The sequence below is a fragment of the Rhinolophus hipposideros genome (genome assembly GCF_964194185.1).
Source record: "Rhinolophus hipposideros genome assembly, chromosome: 6".
NCBI classification, from domain to species: Eukaryota; Metazoa; Chordata; class Mammalia; order Chiroptera; family Rhinolophidae; genus Rhinolophus; species Rhinolophus hipposideros.
The window spans coordinates 68,240,604-68,256,738 of record NC_138052.1 but is presented as its reverse complement, the minus strand read 5'-3'; the positions used below and the strand labels follow the sequence as shown (position 1 = coordinate 68,256,738).

Here is a 16,135-nt window from a genome sequence, read left to right as displayed (position 1 = left end):
AAGGAAATCTTTAAAAACGCTCCTTCTTTACTTAATCGACAAAAGAGGTAGATTTGTGATGTGCCAAGTCTGCCAAACATTTAGATCTGGGGATGTGGGATGAAATATGTTGTCAGTGTGGGCGTGAGCGAGAATCAATCTTCCAATTTATTTCTCAAAGTAATTAGCAATTTTCTTTTTAAATGGTCTTGAGGTTCTTCTTAGAGCAGGTTTTTTTCAAGTTTGCTTTTATTAACGGAACCCTAGCTCTTTTGGAGGGGCATGCCTTAGAAGCCCGGAATTGGATTAATATTACTCTGCCTCATTACATGCTCTCATCTTTGGTCTATGACTAGCCAACTTTTTTTGTTGTTGTTTGTTTAAATACTATATTCATTTCATAATAAAATGGAAAGGAATACCTGTGAACTCACAACTCAAACTAAGAACTAGAAGTGGTTCTCTTAACGTGGTCCCAGAATAGCAGCTTTAGCATCAACCTGGGACCTCATTACAAATTCATATTCTTAGGCCACACACCCCCCCTACTCAATCAGAAACTCTGGGGCTGGGACCCAGCAATCTAGGTTTTAATGAGCTCTCCAGGTGATTCTGATCACACCAAAGTTTGAGAACCACTGAAGGAGAAGATCACCAATGATTTAGATCGATGGGCTCCTTGTCTTTCTGTTCTCCTCCCAGAGGTAATCAATCATTGTCCTGAATTTTGTACTTTTGCATTCATGTTATAAAATATGTGGTATGTCCAAGCAACATATTGTTTCATTTTGCTTGTATTTAAATATTTTTAGAAGGAAATCATACTACAGGTAGTCTTCGACTTAGCTTTTTCACTCAACAATTTGTTACTATGATTCTCCATGTTTTTGCCTGTAATGCTGCCTTATGGTAACTTATGAATGGAGGCATATGGTAAGTTGGATTTGATTTCTGTGGTGATATAGAAAATGGACCAGTCAAATTCTCTAGGAGTTACAATACATCCTACAAATATCCTTTGGGTATTTAGTTGATGTGCTCTATTTGATCCAGTAGTTTAAGAAAGGCAAGTGAAGGATAGGTAAAATTTAAAACTGGAGGGCATATACAGCCCCCAGAACTAGGAAACAAATCCAGGGCAAGTGTCAGAGATACCAGGTTCTCCAGCAATTTTTTTTCCCCTTTCCCATGGAATCTATTCTTCAACATGCAAACATGCTATTTTTTTCGTACATCTTATAAAGAAAAATATTTTCAACCCCCACTGCTGTTCCATTTCTTTCTTTTTCTTTGTTGATGCACATTTGAGTGGTTCAAGTTTTCCCTCTTAGAAATAGTACTGCAACTAACTTTCTTATTTTTATCTCCTGGTACTTATATGCTAAAGTTTCTCTTGGATATATATCTAGGAGTGATACTGCTGGATCATAGAGGATATGAATGTTCAATTTTGAAAGGACTCCATGGTTAAACAACTCTACATCCCCATCAGCAACATACCCTTGAAGAGGTCTCTCTAATACTTAGATATTGTCTACTTAACTTTTTGCCAAACAAGTATAAAATGCTATTCACTAGTATCCATAGAAGCACTATTCACAATAGCCAAAAAATTGAAACAACCCCAATGTGTCTATCATCTGATGAATAGGTAAGTAAAAGTGGTATAGCCATGTACAGTGGAATATTGTTCAGCCATCAAAAGTAATGAAGTACTGATACACACCACCATATAGATAAACCTTTAAAACATTATGCTAAATGAAAGAAACCAGGCACGGAAGACAACATAGCGTAGATTTCATTCGTATGAAATATCCAGAACAGACAAATTCAGAGACACAGAAGGAGATTAGTGGTTGCCATGACATGGGGGAAAGTTGGAATTGAGAGAGGATGCTTAAAGGATATGGGTTTTCCTGTAGATAGTGATGATCATGGTACAATACTGTGAATGTACTTAATGCCACTGAATTGTACACTTTAAAATGGTAAAATGGCATATTTAATATGTATATTTTATGACAATATAAATGTTAATCTCACTGTGGTCCTGATTTGCATTTTCATGTATTTGTTAACCATATATGTTTCTTTGCCTGTGAAGTGCCTATTTATATTTTGTGTCTACTTTTCTATTGGCTTGTCTTTTTCTTTATTTATGTGCAGGAGTTTGTATATTCTTGGTACTGTTCCTTTATAGGTTGATATTTTGTAAATATCTAACAGTATCTAGTCTTCTCACATTAAAGCGGCTTAATTAATGCAAGTTCTTAATTTTAATGTAGAATTTATCAAAATTTATCTTATGATTGTAATTTTATGATTTATCATTTACAGCTATCTTTTTGCCTTAAAAATACTTGTAGTGCTATGATGTCAGAATAAATATCCATATTTTCATATAAAAGTATAAACTTTTTGCTTTTGATGTTCAAGTTCTTTTTACAGAATTGAAATTTTTATATACGATACAAGGTGGGGATCCAATTTCTTCCCCATACAAATAACTAGTTATTCCAGCTTCGTTTCCCCACTGATCTGCCCTACCACCTCCATCATATATTAAATTTCCACATATGTACGTTTCTGTTTCTAGGCTCTTTATTCTTTTGCATTGGTTAATTTGTGCCTTGCTAAAAATAACTTTAATTACTATAACTTTATAATAAGTCTTAATATAGATGGAACTAATCTCTCCTTATTCTTCAGAAATATCTTAGACATTCTTGCACCTTTTATCTTCCACATAAATATTAAAATTAATATGAAAAATTCCATGCAAAAGTCTGTTGGGGTTAATATCATTAAATCCATAGCTCAGTGACAGCTGTCAAGGGCTGGGGGAGAAATATTTACAATATTAAGTGTTTTTAAAAATGGTTATGTATATCTCTCCATTCACTTAAGTCTCCTTTAATGCTGATCAGTAATGCTTTACAATTTTCTACATATAAATCTGGCTTATATTTTGGTATATTTATTACCAAAAAAACTACATAGTTTATCAATGATGTAAATGGTGTCCTTTTTTGAAAGTTATAGTTTTTTCATTGTTATTGGTGTATGAAACTGATAAAATCTAAGCTACTGTACTCTTTTTGAAGAAAGAGTGGTGGGGAGACCCAGAGCCCTGCCTGCTCAGCCTCCCCTCAAGATCAAAGTCCCTTCTCTTCACCAAAGCAGGCATTTCTTTGGAACCACAGGCCTCTGCCATGCCTGATCTAGAAGAATAAACTGCTAATAGTAGTCAATAATTTGTAAAAGAATAATTATATTATACACTGATGGATATTGAAAGATTATACAGCCATAAATAATTTAAATATGTAATGTTGAGAAGCCAGACTATAGAATAAAATAAAAAGTCAAAATACATACAAATCTTAGTCTATATAACTATTAAGTGTATGATGAGTATGACAATTCTAGTCATTAAAGGAAGAATGCTTTTTCAACAAGTAGTGCTTTCAATAAGTCATTAATTAACTAGGAAATTTGATTACATTATGAAACTAACAGTATATTAAATAGTTAAAATTCAGTGTTGTGCTAGCTTGTGAATTCTGGAGAGCATAAACTGGCTTTTTCATCTTTGTGTTCACGTACTGCCTTACGTATGTATATACTAGTAGATGCTCCATAAAAATTGTTGAACTATTGTTAAATTTACTTCTTTAGAGCCGGGCCACATAAAAATAGATTGGATTTAAAGGTTACTGTTATGCAAGAACCTTCCTCTGTAGGGAATGGATTGGATAATTATCTCTTAGAAGCTTTAAGACTTTGCTGAAAAGTGATTCAAACTTGAGTGGTAACTGAGAATAAGCTACCAGTTATGGAGAATGTTTTCATAAGCTTCATTCACTCATTAAAGGACTGAGTGAGCCCACACTAGAACATAGGCAAGAATTGATAATACATTTTCATCATACCCAACCACATAAGGGAGAAACCCCATTTAAAATACAGAACTGAAAGCTGTCCCTAAAATCTACAATTAGCAGCAAACAAATATAATTCAATATAGAAAAAATAACCAATATTAGAAAACATTCCAAAAGTTTATCTTAATTACTATAAATAATATATGACAAGCCTGGGGAAACATGAATGAAAACAAAATGTTATTAAGCATTGTATCAATACAATGAAATTCCATACAATTATTAAAATAGCCGGAATGTGTGCCATATCAACACATGGAAATGTGTTTTTGAAAAGGGGTCAAATAAAATTTAATTTTATTGGAGTTTTAAAGAGAAAAATGATTTATGCTATGGCTCAATTGCAAGCTGAAAGAATTGTTCCTTTTACTAAAGATAAAATAAATTCTTTAAGGACATAATAATGCATTATATTCATTCATTCAGCCACTCAGTCATCAACTATCAACCACATTTCTGCAATGCTCTCCTGACTGACGGGTCTCCCTCCATTCTTGCTCCCATTAAGACCATCTTCCTCAAAGCAGCCATAGTGACCTATCGAAAATGCTAACTGATGTTACTTGCCTACTTCGAACTAATCCTTTGGGTTTTTTTTCCATTTGATTATTTGATTCTCCTTTGTTGCCTACAAAACAAAGTCTAAATTCCCTTTGTATGGCATATAAGACACATTACAATTTAGCTCTTGGCTCCCATACAGTTTAGTTCTCTTTCAAATTTTATGTTCTAATAATTTTTAACTGCTTCACGTTCCTTCGCGTTTGTGCCATACTGTTCCATGATTCCATGACGTTGCGCTTGCTTTTCACTTTTCCGGGCACATGCTCCCCGCCCTTTTTTATTTTGTGCACATTTATCCTTCAAGACAGTTCATGCATTATCCTTCAAGCTGAGTGAGAAACCTCTTCTTGGGTTCTGTATCATCCTATCCATACTTTATCTCAGCAGCTACCAAATCATATTGAAATGCTCTGTTCATAAGTCTGCATTCCTCATCAAACCATAAGTTTCTTTAGGGCAGAAGCCATGTGTAGTCACCGTGTGTACCAGCCGGCATCCAGTTCAGTGCCGGGGATATAGCAGGCATTTACTAAATACAGTGAATACGCGTACTTAATACATAATCTACCAGGCACTACAACAGAAACTAGTGAACTTCAAATATTCCATTTTCTGCCATCCAGGAACTCACAGTCCATCATACAAAAGAGGACATAAAAAAATGACAGGGAACAAAGTACCATAAGCAGTCAAATGAGTCACACTGGGTCAGAGTCTGCTGTCTTTTTATCCAAATTTACCCAGAAATTGCTTACCACCAACCATGCTCATCCTTGAAAATGAAGGACTATGGAATTTTCTTCTGTTAAAACATTTCTGAAAAGTGAAATATTTAAAGATAAGCAGAAGGAAGAGACAAGAGGTCGTAGTGGTCTGCAAACTAAATAATCCATCCCCCCTTTGAGATTTTTCCTGTACACTCTCTTCAGTGTGATTGAAAAATCTTTTCAGGTTTGTGTTTTCTAGAATCTGAAATGTGATCAGGGTTTATTTTGCAAATAATGGGAGTGGTGGCAGAATCACTTCCTTTCTATTACTACTCCCAACACTGTTTCATAATGTAAGCACATTAACAAATTTATGTTGTGCTAATAGGCAGGCAGAGTGTTAAGATGTGAGATAAGATTATCTCATTCAACCTTCATAACAAGCCTATGAAGTAAGTACTATTATTAACTCCATTTTATAGGGGAAGAAATTGAAACTTAAAGAAGTCAAATAACTTGCCCAAGATCACGTCTCTAGTAAGCATTAGAAGCAGTACTGAACCTAAGCAGTCTGATTCCAGGGCTCCCAGTTTTGGGGTGTACCATACTACCTGACCTGTAAATGGTAAAATGCAATAAACACTCATTATAATTTGTCCATTATAACTTGTTTTTGACTTCAGGAAAATGGCAATTTATAAGAATGAATGAATCAAATTGTCAGGTTGTTGTTTTGTTTTGTTTTAAATTAAGGATACTGTGGGAACTATAGAGTGTCATTAGTTACTATCATGCCTTCTAATAGTAGAGAGTTTTAAACTTTAAGGATGTTGGGAAAACTAATTCTCCATATATCTGTCTCTCCTTTGTAAAGTCTTTTTATTAAAATATTTTAATATAAGTTTTTTTTCTATTTGGCAGTTTCAATTAGTATCTAGTTTTTCCAGCAAAAAGAATCTTCATATGGAAAGAAATCTTCACAAGTGCTACCTAAAGACTGTAGTGTTTGTTTTTACATTTTATATTACTTTTCTTATTTTAGACTCCAGAAAGTTTACTCACAGAGCTGACTTCCTTTCTGGAAATGATTTTTGTTTCCAACCATGTTGAAAATCCATTTCTTTCGTTCCTTCTCTCTCTCTCTCTCTCTCTCTCTCTCTCTCTCTCTCTCTCTTTCTCTCTCTCCCCCCCCCCACCCCAATCCCTCCCTCCCTCTCCTTTTGCTTCCTTGGTAGTATGGGGAGGAAGAAGGGGGTGGGCACAGGAAAGAGGGGAAAGAAAAATGAAAAAGAATCACATGCCACAGTTTCTGAATATATCCTTTACTTGTAGATAATTCCATCTGAGTTGCACTTTTGCCTTTTTATTTCCGTTTTTGGACACCTCTTTTATCATCCAGCCAACTGGAATAGACAAAGCACAGTTGGTGCCCTGAGCGACAGAACTCTGGTAGGGGGCTGGCTGTAAATTGACGTGGCATGGAAATTCTCCGCTAAGTTGTAGCAGCTTGCATGTTTCTCCTAAAATCAAGCCCAGCCTCCCAGAGCTGTAGCTTAATCATTATGGGTTCAACGACTTTACAGAAAAATGGATAGAAAAGGTCTTCAGCTCCTTTCTTTGGACTCAAATGTTTTCTTTTTGAGTATCTATGTTGTAGCTGAAAAAATCAAAGCAGTTAAGTCTATAACTTTCTTTTTGCAGCTTAAACAACAGAATTTGCTGCTCTCCCTCTCCTATCCTGCAATTTAATTCCTTACAGATTTTGCCATGGGGTGCGGACTTAGGAAGCTAGAAGACCCTGATGATAGCAGCCCTGGAAAAATATTTTCTACCCTGAAGAGACCTCAAGTGGAAACAAAGACAGAATTTGCTTACGAATATGTATTGCTGGATTTTACTTTACAAGGTATGTTTTGCTTCTATTTTATTCATTAAATGAAATGTTTCAAAGATAAGGAACTAGAAGTTTTTGTAAGTGTTGATTTGTGAATTTTTAAACTGTTTTTCATAGTCAGATCGTATAATCAATCTAACAATAATGCTTTGTTTCTTAGTTATATTTTGAAAGATTTTGGTTTTTGTTTGCTTCATTTTTTGTAACATGGCTCATAGGTACTTTCTAGAATTAGGAGAACTGCTTGGAAATATTTCTTTCATTTTTAAATCAGATTTATAGCCGAGTACATGACAAATGTTTGATCTCCAGGCCAAGTAGCTATAGCTTTAATGACATTTTGTGTTTTGGAAAAGATTTGAAAGGCCCAAGAAGGTAGCACGTAGGAAATATTACTTGGATCATGTGGAAAAGTGTTTGCTAAGACAATTTTGAGGTTTCCAACTATGTTAAATCTTGTGCTTGTGCTAGTTATTTGATATTTTTGAGCAAACTAAACTTGAAGTTTGAAAATACAGTAAAAAAGAAAAAATGACAGTCTTCTGTAAGACACTTCCTTTGCTTGGTGCCCTGTCCCTAACAGAGAAACTCCCTGTTCCAGAAAGTTGGAAACACAAATAAACAAGCCCAGATGGCAGCCCTGTGGAAGGAACACAGGCAGCTCGACTTCACAAATACTTTGCCTCACTTCTTTCGGAAACTGAGGAGCCCTGTACAATTGCATGGAAAAAACTGAGTTTTTGAAAAGTAGAACTATATCTTTAATAATGCAGTACTAAAAATGAAATTTGGAGTGTCTTGCTTGCTGTTAGTATTTCCAGATAACAGTATTCTAAGTTTCTTATTACAAAGCTATACTTGTAATTCTAAAAAGCCACACATTTTATCAGTGAATAGAAAGTTTATACTAAGCAAATCATCATGTTAGATGTTATCTCAATTTTTTTTTAACTTAAACACAAATTCTCTATTTCTTGGTTTGCTCTGTGAACAGTGCATCTTTGTGAGAGAAGCAGGAACAGCCCATTTTTCTTTGTCAAAAATTGAGCTAGCAAGCAAGCAAACTCCCTTCTAAGGACATACACAAAAAATAAACATATACTTTCAACATAGTCATATTTCCATTTTTATCTAAGGCTAAGGCTACCTAACAAAGGAAATAGTGTCAATATTCTTAATTTTCTTTTTAATTATGAAAGTTAAAAGTAGATTTTGATAATAGTGATAATCAAATAACTAACCAATCATAAATTTTTTCTGTATTTTTTCAAAAACCATTGTTTAAGAAAATATTTGTCATGTGGTGCTATGTTTTTTCCACCGATTGTCCTTGTCAATTATTTTTTAGGACTAGTTTCTGTAAATCCATAGAACATAAACATACATTCTCTTTAACCTTAAAACCTTCTCTATTCTAAAACTTTCAGTCAGAGCCATTTTGAGCTGCACTTTAAAATTTGCTGCACAATCCCTCATAGGATAAGAGGGCTTAAAGTAACTTGAAATTTTTTTTCTGATTTATTTCCTTCCAACAATGTTAAAAATCTGAAACAAACTGTATAAATGCAGTCATCCTTAAATCAGAAAGAGCTACAGCTTTTTTTAGAAGTCATTTTGGTTTTGTTATTATCAGAAGTCCTCTGCGAAAGGAATATAATTTCTGCCTCCACTCTAGGTCTTTGGAAGAGGTAACAGTATTACACTATAAAGTGTAAGTATGGTCATAGTTTGCAAACGTTAACACGGAAAGCAGGCACACATTTTAAAGTTGCACCTGGTTCCTATTTGGTCCAGGCGCCTAAGTCTCCTGATTCCCCTTTTCTCTCCAGTTCTTTCACATTTCTTGTTTTATTTTGTTTTTGTTTCTGACTTTCCCTCAGAAGCCAAGACTGCATCAGCCCAATTCCACAAACCGCCTTTCTCTCTTCTGTTGTCTCTGGCCTTTGCCTGCAATTCCAGTGTACATAGAAGTGAGTTATGTGGAGGGTTAAAACACACCAGCCTTACATTTAGCATTGGCAGCCCTGTCCTGGGATTCCTGTAAGGAGGGCTGAACAGTGGCACCTCCTGCTTTTCAGAAGCCACTATGAAATGAGCAACCTTTTCAGGAAACAAAATGGCCTGGTGGCAGCTGTGTGTGCTCATAATGAGCCTGTCTCTTACCTTGTTTTCCTCTGTTTTTCCAGAGGACATGTGACAGTAAAATCCCAGGGGGGCGAGAGGTGGAGACTCTGAAATTTCCAGTGCCTGGTTATGGGGCCTATAATTACCTACAACAACTTATTTTCCATTCAGTTACATTCTCTCTCTCTCTCTCTCTCTCTCTCTCTCTCTCTCTCTCCCTCTTACCCACACTTGGTATTTGTTTTTTTCTGCGGTGGGAGGGGGGCGTACTTTGAGCCATTATTTACATCTCTCTGTGAGAAATAATAGCATGCAAATAAGCACATAACACTCTGGAGTCAAAGTTTCTAGGTTCTGAATCTAAGCTTTTTCACTCACTAACTGGCAAATTTGTAAATTTTGCTGTATCTCAGTTTCCTCATCTGTAAAATGGGGTTCTAATGGTGCTTATATAATAGAGTTGCTCTAAGGTTCAAAGGAGATAATGCAAGATAATCTGCTTGAAAAAGTACCTCACACTTAGTAAGCACTTAATAAAAGTTAACTATTATCCCTCCTGGCTTTATGCCAGGTCTACCAACCACACTAGTGAGATTTCAGTACAGTTTTTTGTGTGTGATAAATTTTCTGGAAGATTGTATAACAATCTATATATGTGTATTTATCAGATTGTGTGTGAGTGTATATACATCAATGTGTTATAGAATTTCTTAATGAAAAGTTAAATTAACTCTGCAAATGACCCAAAAGGGCTAGTGTACCTCCTTGTACAATCCCTGAAAACAATCTAAATAATAATTGCCTTAAGGATTTTTACAGCATGTGTAGTTTTATAATTAAAAAGAGTTTCTACAATACTAAAAACCCAATAGAAGGATGGATGGTAGTTTCTTTATTTGAATTTCTGGTAGAATTACGTCAAATAATTGAGTAAAATGGTGCTGGACTCTAACTTGCTTCCTTATTATTAGAACAAGTACCTCTCATTGTCTTTTATCATCACTGTTAACAGTACTAAATACATATGTATATTCTGTAGAAGATGCCAATAAGTCCTGTAAATACAAAGTGAAATAAAACATAGTTTCTGCCCTCGAGTATTTTATGTTCTAACTGGTCAAACTGAACAAGATCGTGAACTCGTGAACTCCTCAAGGTTGGGAACTCTGTCTTGACCACCTTTGTATGCCTGTGTCTAGCACAGTGGTTAGCACATGACTGATAGCCATTAAGTTTTGTTGAATTAATAAATAAAAATTACAACACAAGAATACAAGAGGTGTCCGAAAAAGGAAAAATCAATTTTGAATATGATCAGCTAGAACTTGAATTAGGATTTTAACTTACCCTTAATCAGAAAAAGATTAAGAGGTTGAGGCATGTTCTAGGGCTATTGAATAGAGTGGTGAGTTAAGGGGCATTTTGTAGGAGAGGAGCAGAAAATAAGGTTGCAAATAAATGGCGTGCCGAATGGCATGCCGAATGCTCTGACTTTGCAAAGGAGTGATGCCTTGATTCTATGGGGAATAAATAGCTGTAAAGGCTTTTGAACGAGTAGTTAGTTGATAGAAGTGTTGTTAGAAGATTGATGTGAGATTGCAGTGGGGTAAGATGGGGGAAGGAAAGTTAGAAGACAGCTTGTAGTGCTCAAGGCTAATCACGAGGAGTACCTTCTCTGAGGGGCAGCAACAAGGATGGGATGTTAGGGCTAAATATCACAGACATTATGAAGGAGGAACTTCCTTAGCGTGTGGCTGGCTAAATACGAAGGGACAGAAAGAATGAGGAATCCTGGATGACTTCCCTGTTCTGAGCCTGAGGAACTGTGGAAATAACGATGCCTTTTGCAGTAGGAGGGGCGTCCCAAAAACAGTCAGCGTGTGGTGGAAGAGCAATTCCATTACAGGCACGTTGCATCTGAGGTGGCAGAAGAACATCCTGGTAGAAACAGTTATAAATGAAAGCATCGGGATGATGATTTCCAGGATGAACTGAAATAGATAAAGTCTTAAAAAGAGGGAATATGGGCAGAGTACAAGTGTCTTGAGCTGAGCCATCAGCAGTTAGCCATATTGAGGACAACTCCACAAAAATGGCAGAGAACGGAGCAATCAGGATTTTGTAGCACCAGAGAACACAAGGAAAGAGAGGGTTTCAAACAGCAAGAAGTGGTCAGTAATTTTAAATACTAGAGAACTTTCAAGAAGAATGAAGATGCAGCACTGAAGAGAATGCATTTAAAAATCAACAAGAGATGAATAAAGGGAAAGGAGGAAGGGAGGGAGGGAGGAAAAGAGAGGGAAGGAAGGAAGGAAGGAAGGGAGGGAGGGAGGGAGGGAGGGAGGGAGGGAGGGAGGGAGGGAGGAAGGAAGGAAGGAAGGAAGGAAGGTGGAAGGGTCCGGCTCAATTTTCTATTTCTGTCTGAATCTAATAAGTTCTTGGGCATTTCCTCAAGCAGTCAAAAGATTTTCAAATGTAAAGGACTGCTTAGAAAGAAATTAATAATAAAAATGACTCAATTTACTAAGGGAGCGACATAATCCCTATCATGGTGCCTAGCCCAAATTCCTACCAAGTGAAAAAACTATCTAGGGAGTCCCATTATGTTTGAAATGGTGATATATTTTGGTTTAGAAAAATAATAAAACCTCACAAATTCAGACTATTAAGGGAGAGAAATATCCCATTCTGAAATGGGGGAGGAGAGACTCTCATAATAGCATACGGTTGACCCATTTAAATAAATATTGATGTTGGGAGAAAATACGTGTCCATTTCTATCAGCAATCTACTTTACATTGTTTTTTCCTACATATGCTTTTTATATCTGGGTGGACATATGTTTATTTTCTCAGCTAACACTTAGCGAGCACTTACAGAGCGAGGAAGTAGGCTACAAAGATAAGTAGAGTTTAGTCCCTGCCCTCTATGAACTTGCATCCTACTGAAGGACACCAATAAATAAGCATTACGTTATGACACGTACTCTGCATGCTGTGATACAGGCTGTGCTAGAAGCAATGAGGGTCCCAGAAGCAGAAATAATACCTCCACCCACTTGGTGGGATCCAGAAAGACTCCTTAAAATAAATGCCACCTCATTTGAGATCTAAAGAATGAGTGGGACTTAGACAAAGAGTTGTATCCACATAAAATACAGGGAACCCCCATATAACACGGCACTTCTATAACATGGTTTCGCTCTAATGCGGTTTGAGAATTGGGGAAAACCCTCGTACAACACGGTACCCTAGAACATGGTTGCACTCTAACACGGTTTGAGAATTAGAGAACTCCCCAAACAACATGGAGCATAATAAGAGCTTTTAAGAGCAAAAGATATCTCATTTGAAATTTTTCATTCAAGCATGGATGTCGTATCAGATTTGACTGCAGGATTTCAAAGTTCATTAGAATTTTAAATCCATTTTGTTCATATAGTATTAAGTTCAGAGGGTGAAAGTATCTTGTCAAAAAGAAAATGCCCTTGGTTAATGGTGCTTAGTAGTGATGACGAAGAAAACATTATTTAATATATATTAATACGTTACATTTTTGGTGAAAATTGCTTTAATAAAGATATTTCTCTTGATTATAAAAATATAATAGTATGTTTTCTTAATTTTTGGAACCTAACCCCCTTTTTTGTACTAGTTCTTTGTTTCGTATAACACAGATTCTCATAACACAGCATTTTAGGAACCTGACAACCGTGTTATACAGGGTTACCTGTATAACTATAAATAAATGAGTAAGGAGAAGATAAACAACCCATTAGAAAAATGGACAAGGAACTTGAACAGGCCATTCACAAAATAGAAAATTCAAATTGTCAATAGACAATATGAAACTGTGCTCAACCTCATTAATAATCAGAAAAATTCCTGAGAAAGCCACAGTGAGATGCCACTACAAATCATCCAAAGAGACTACAATTTAAAAAGTCTGCTTATACCAGGTGTTAGCAAATTGGTACAATCATGTTGAAAAAGTGCTTTGGCGTTATCTAGTGAGTTGCAGAAATACCCAACAGAAATGTGAGCATATGTGCACGAGGTGGTACATTCCGCCATGTTCATACAAGTGTTTGTAGTGACCTCAAAGTGTGAACAACTCAGAAATCCAAGAACAAGAGACTGGAAAAATAAACTGTGGTCTCCTCTCCCAGTGAGACACTATTCCACAGAAGTCAGCAGACTCTTCCTATAAAGGGCCAGATATTATAGTAGGTGTTTTAGGCTTTTTGAGCCACATGGTCTCTGTCACAACTACTGAGCGCAGCCACTATATTACCAACATACCATATGTAACTGAAGAAGCCGTGGGTGGTACTTTGCCAACCTCTACTCTACTGCAATGAAAATGAACCAACCACACAAGACACACGAGGTGAAATTCACAAGCATCATGATGAGTGAAAGAAAACAGAAGTACAGACTCTATGATTCCACTGATATACAGCTCAAAATGCTGGCAAAACTGAACTACAGGGTTTGGGGCTGTGTTCTTGGGTGGTAAACTAGAAAGAAGAGCAGAAAAGTGACGACCATAAAAGTCAAAGCAGTACCGAGAGGGAGAGGGGCGTTGTGATGGGAAAGGGTGAAATGGAGGCTGATGGAGTGCCTGCCATTTTCTGATTTTTCAGTGGATGGTGGTTATGCAAGTGTTGGCAGTTTTAAATATTTTGTGCAATATTTTTGTATATTACATTTCTATCCCCACCCCAAATTTTTGGAAAGGTTTAAAAAAAAGACTGAGTAGGAAGTGGGGTTAAAGCAAATAAGGCTGAAACACAAAATGTACAGACTCAGAAATGAGAGAAAATTTTATGGTCGGTTTAAGAACTACAAATGAAACAGAATCGGGGGGAGGGCATTGGCACCTAAAGTAGGCAGCCCTGAATCCTAAGGCTGCGCGAGTTGGAAATGGTCGTAATTTGGTCTTTCATGTTCTGCCTATAATAATGAACAGTATAGTTCAATAGAGTTCTAGTGTATTTAAAAACTCCAGCTATATTACTTCCATTAAATATATTAACTGAATGACTACACAGATGTCAGCTTTCATTGAAAACAAAAGATTCCACATTTGGATGTTGTTTATATAGTAGTTTATATTTCTAAGTAATTTAAAATATTTGGATAAGTAGAGTAAACCTTTTAGTATCCATACAGTAATTGTTTAACAATTTATTGTAGTCCAAAGGCTTTAGCCCAGCTTATGTCTGACTTTTCACAAATTCTGGTTAACATAATCCAAATCAATGAAGTTTTACTTTCCTGTAGGTACTAGAGTGTACTGGCTCTGGAGCCATTCTGTCTCGTTCAATCACAGCCTTACTTACCACTTACTAGCAATTTGGGCAATTTACAAAATCTCTCTCTTCCTGAGTTTCCTCATCTGAGAATAATATCTATTTTAGGGAGTGTTGTAAGGATTAATTAAGATTAAACAGGCATAGCGATAGTTATTGTATTGAAGAGTCAGCAATAAACCTTTGAAAATTGAAAAAAAAGATTAGGCATGTCAAGCACTTCGCATGGTGTCTGGCACAAGACATGCACTTGATATATGTTACCTATTATTACTATAATTGCTAGATATCATATAGAGATTGACAGTCTGTTCCCTTTAGAAAATAGGGTAAAATTACTTGCCAATGTTTGCACATTGTATTTTTATCTGAGGAAACAATGTTTCATAAATAGTTCAAAAATACATACCAATCTTCAGAAGTAAATTGATGGAAAGATCGTATCTACGTCTTGGACTATTTTCATAGAGTTACATCATCAGAGCAAAGCTTTTGGCATTGGACGAGTCCTTAGCTTAATACTAGAGTGCCTCTGTTTTTAAATTTGGTCTTTGTCTCCAAAGACTTTAAGCAAAGGAGCATTAAAAAGTCTATTGGTTTTTTTTATTTTAGAAACTATAAGGATAAATGTAAATTGTTGCTTAACCTTCAGCATATTTCAATTTTAATCATAAAAATCCACTTTACATGTGTACAGTTTTCAAAGCAACTGCAAAATGCTTTATTTCATCGGTTCTTCACAATAGCCTTGTACAGTCTAATAAAGCTTTCACAAATCATGTAACATCAATTTAATAGTAACCCGTCACACCCATTAATGCTGTAAACAACACCATTTGTTCCTTCTCCCAAAGAATTAAGAAACAACTGATGGTGGTTGGGGAGCTAAGAGCAAGATGGTTTGCAGCTGCTGCTAACCGCCTGTTCTGTTCAACTTCTAGCCAAAACAACCACCACCTCCCCCTTAATTTCCTGTGTTTAAAAAGCCATAGAGCCTCTGATATTACTGCCCCAGTGTAAGGACATCAAATCAAAGGCTTGGCCTCAAACACTAAGCGTATCACGGAGACGTAATTACTCACTCTGGTGAGCACTTATGAAACTTCCTCACTCTGTGTGCAAGGCTCTCCCCTTCCTCACATCTCTAAGCTGAATCGGTCTTCCCATCTCATTTCAGCGCAGTTTAAAACATTAAGAATCAAGGGAATTACATGGAGTAAAGTTCTCCATAAAATTCCCAGTTTATTTTTTCTCCTCTTGCTCCTGGGTTTACCCTTCTTGACTGACGCTGGCGTGTTTAAGGCAAATCCCCACGTAGGAAAGAAGCACAATTTGTTAATGGAGTGAACCAGGGCCCCCCTTCCACCATCCTCCTCCTGTGCTCACTGGTGAGGAAGACTTGGATCCTTTCTCTGTGTCCTAGGATACTGAACGCTGTCTAACATGGTCGGGCCTAGACCTGAGAAGGCTCTGGTCTGCAGGATCCCTGGAGTGACCCAGAGCAGAAGTCACAAACCAACGAGACATGGGCCATATTCAGCCGTCAGACAGGTCTCATTTGGTGTGTACAGAATTAAAATATTTGAATTAACTGTCCGTTTTAAAA

The 16,135-nt window shown here is 36.4% G+C and overlaps 1 protein-coding gene across 6 annotated transcripts in view; it reads left to right on the top strand.

The window, feature by feature from the left end:
* The first annotated feature begins 7 nt into the window (after window positions 1-7).
* Window positions 8-16,135, top strand: part of RFTN2 (raftlin family member 2) — a 62,221-nt gene continuing 46,093 nt past the window's right edge. For 2 of the 6 annotated variants that reach the window (XM_081052404.1, XM_081052409.1), the window contains exons 1-2: window positions 6,431-6,797; window positions 6,957-7,103. In XM_081052404.1, the coding sequence (XP_080908530.1) occupies window positions 6,785-6,797; window positions 6,957-7,103 (160 nt within the window). In that variant the 5' untranslated portion in view covers window positions 6,431-6,784. Of the gene's footprint in view, window positions 684-6,430; window positions 6,872-6,898; window positions 7,104-15,952; window positions 16,091-16,135 lie in introns of those variants that run through there. The other 4 variants (XM_081052407.1, XM_081052406.1, XM_081052405.1 and 1 more) reach the window with 4 other exon arrangements.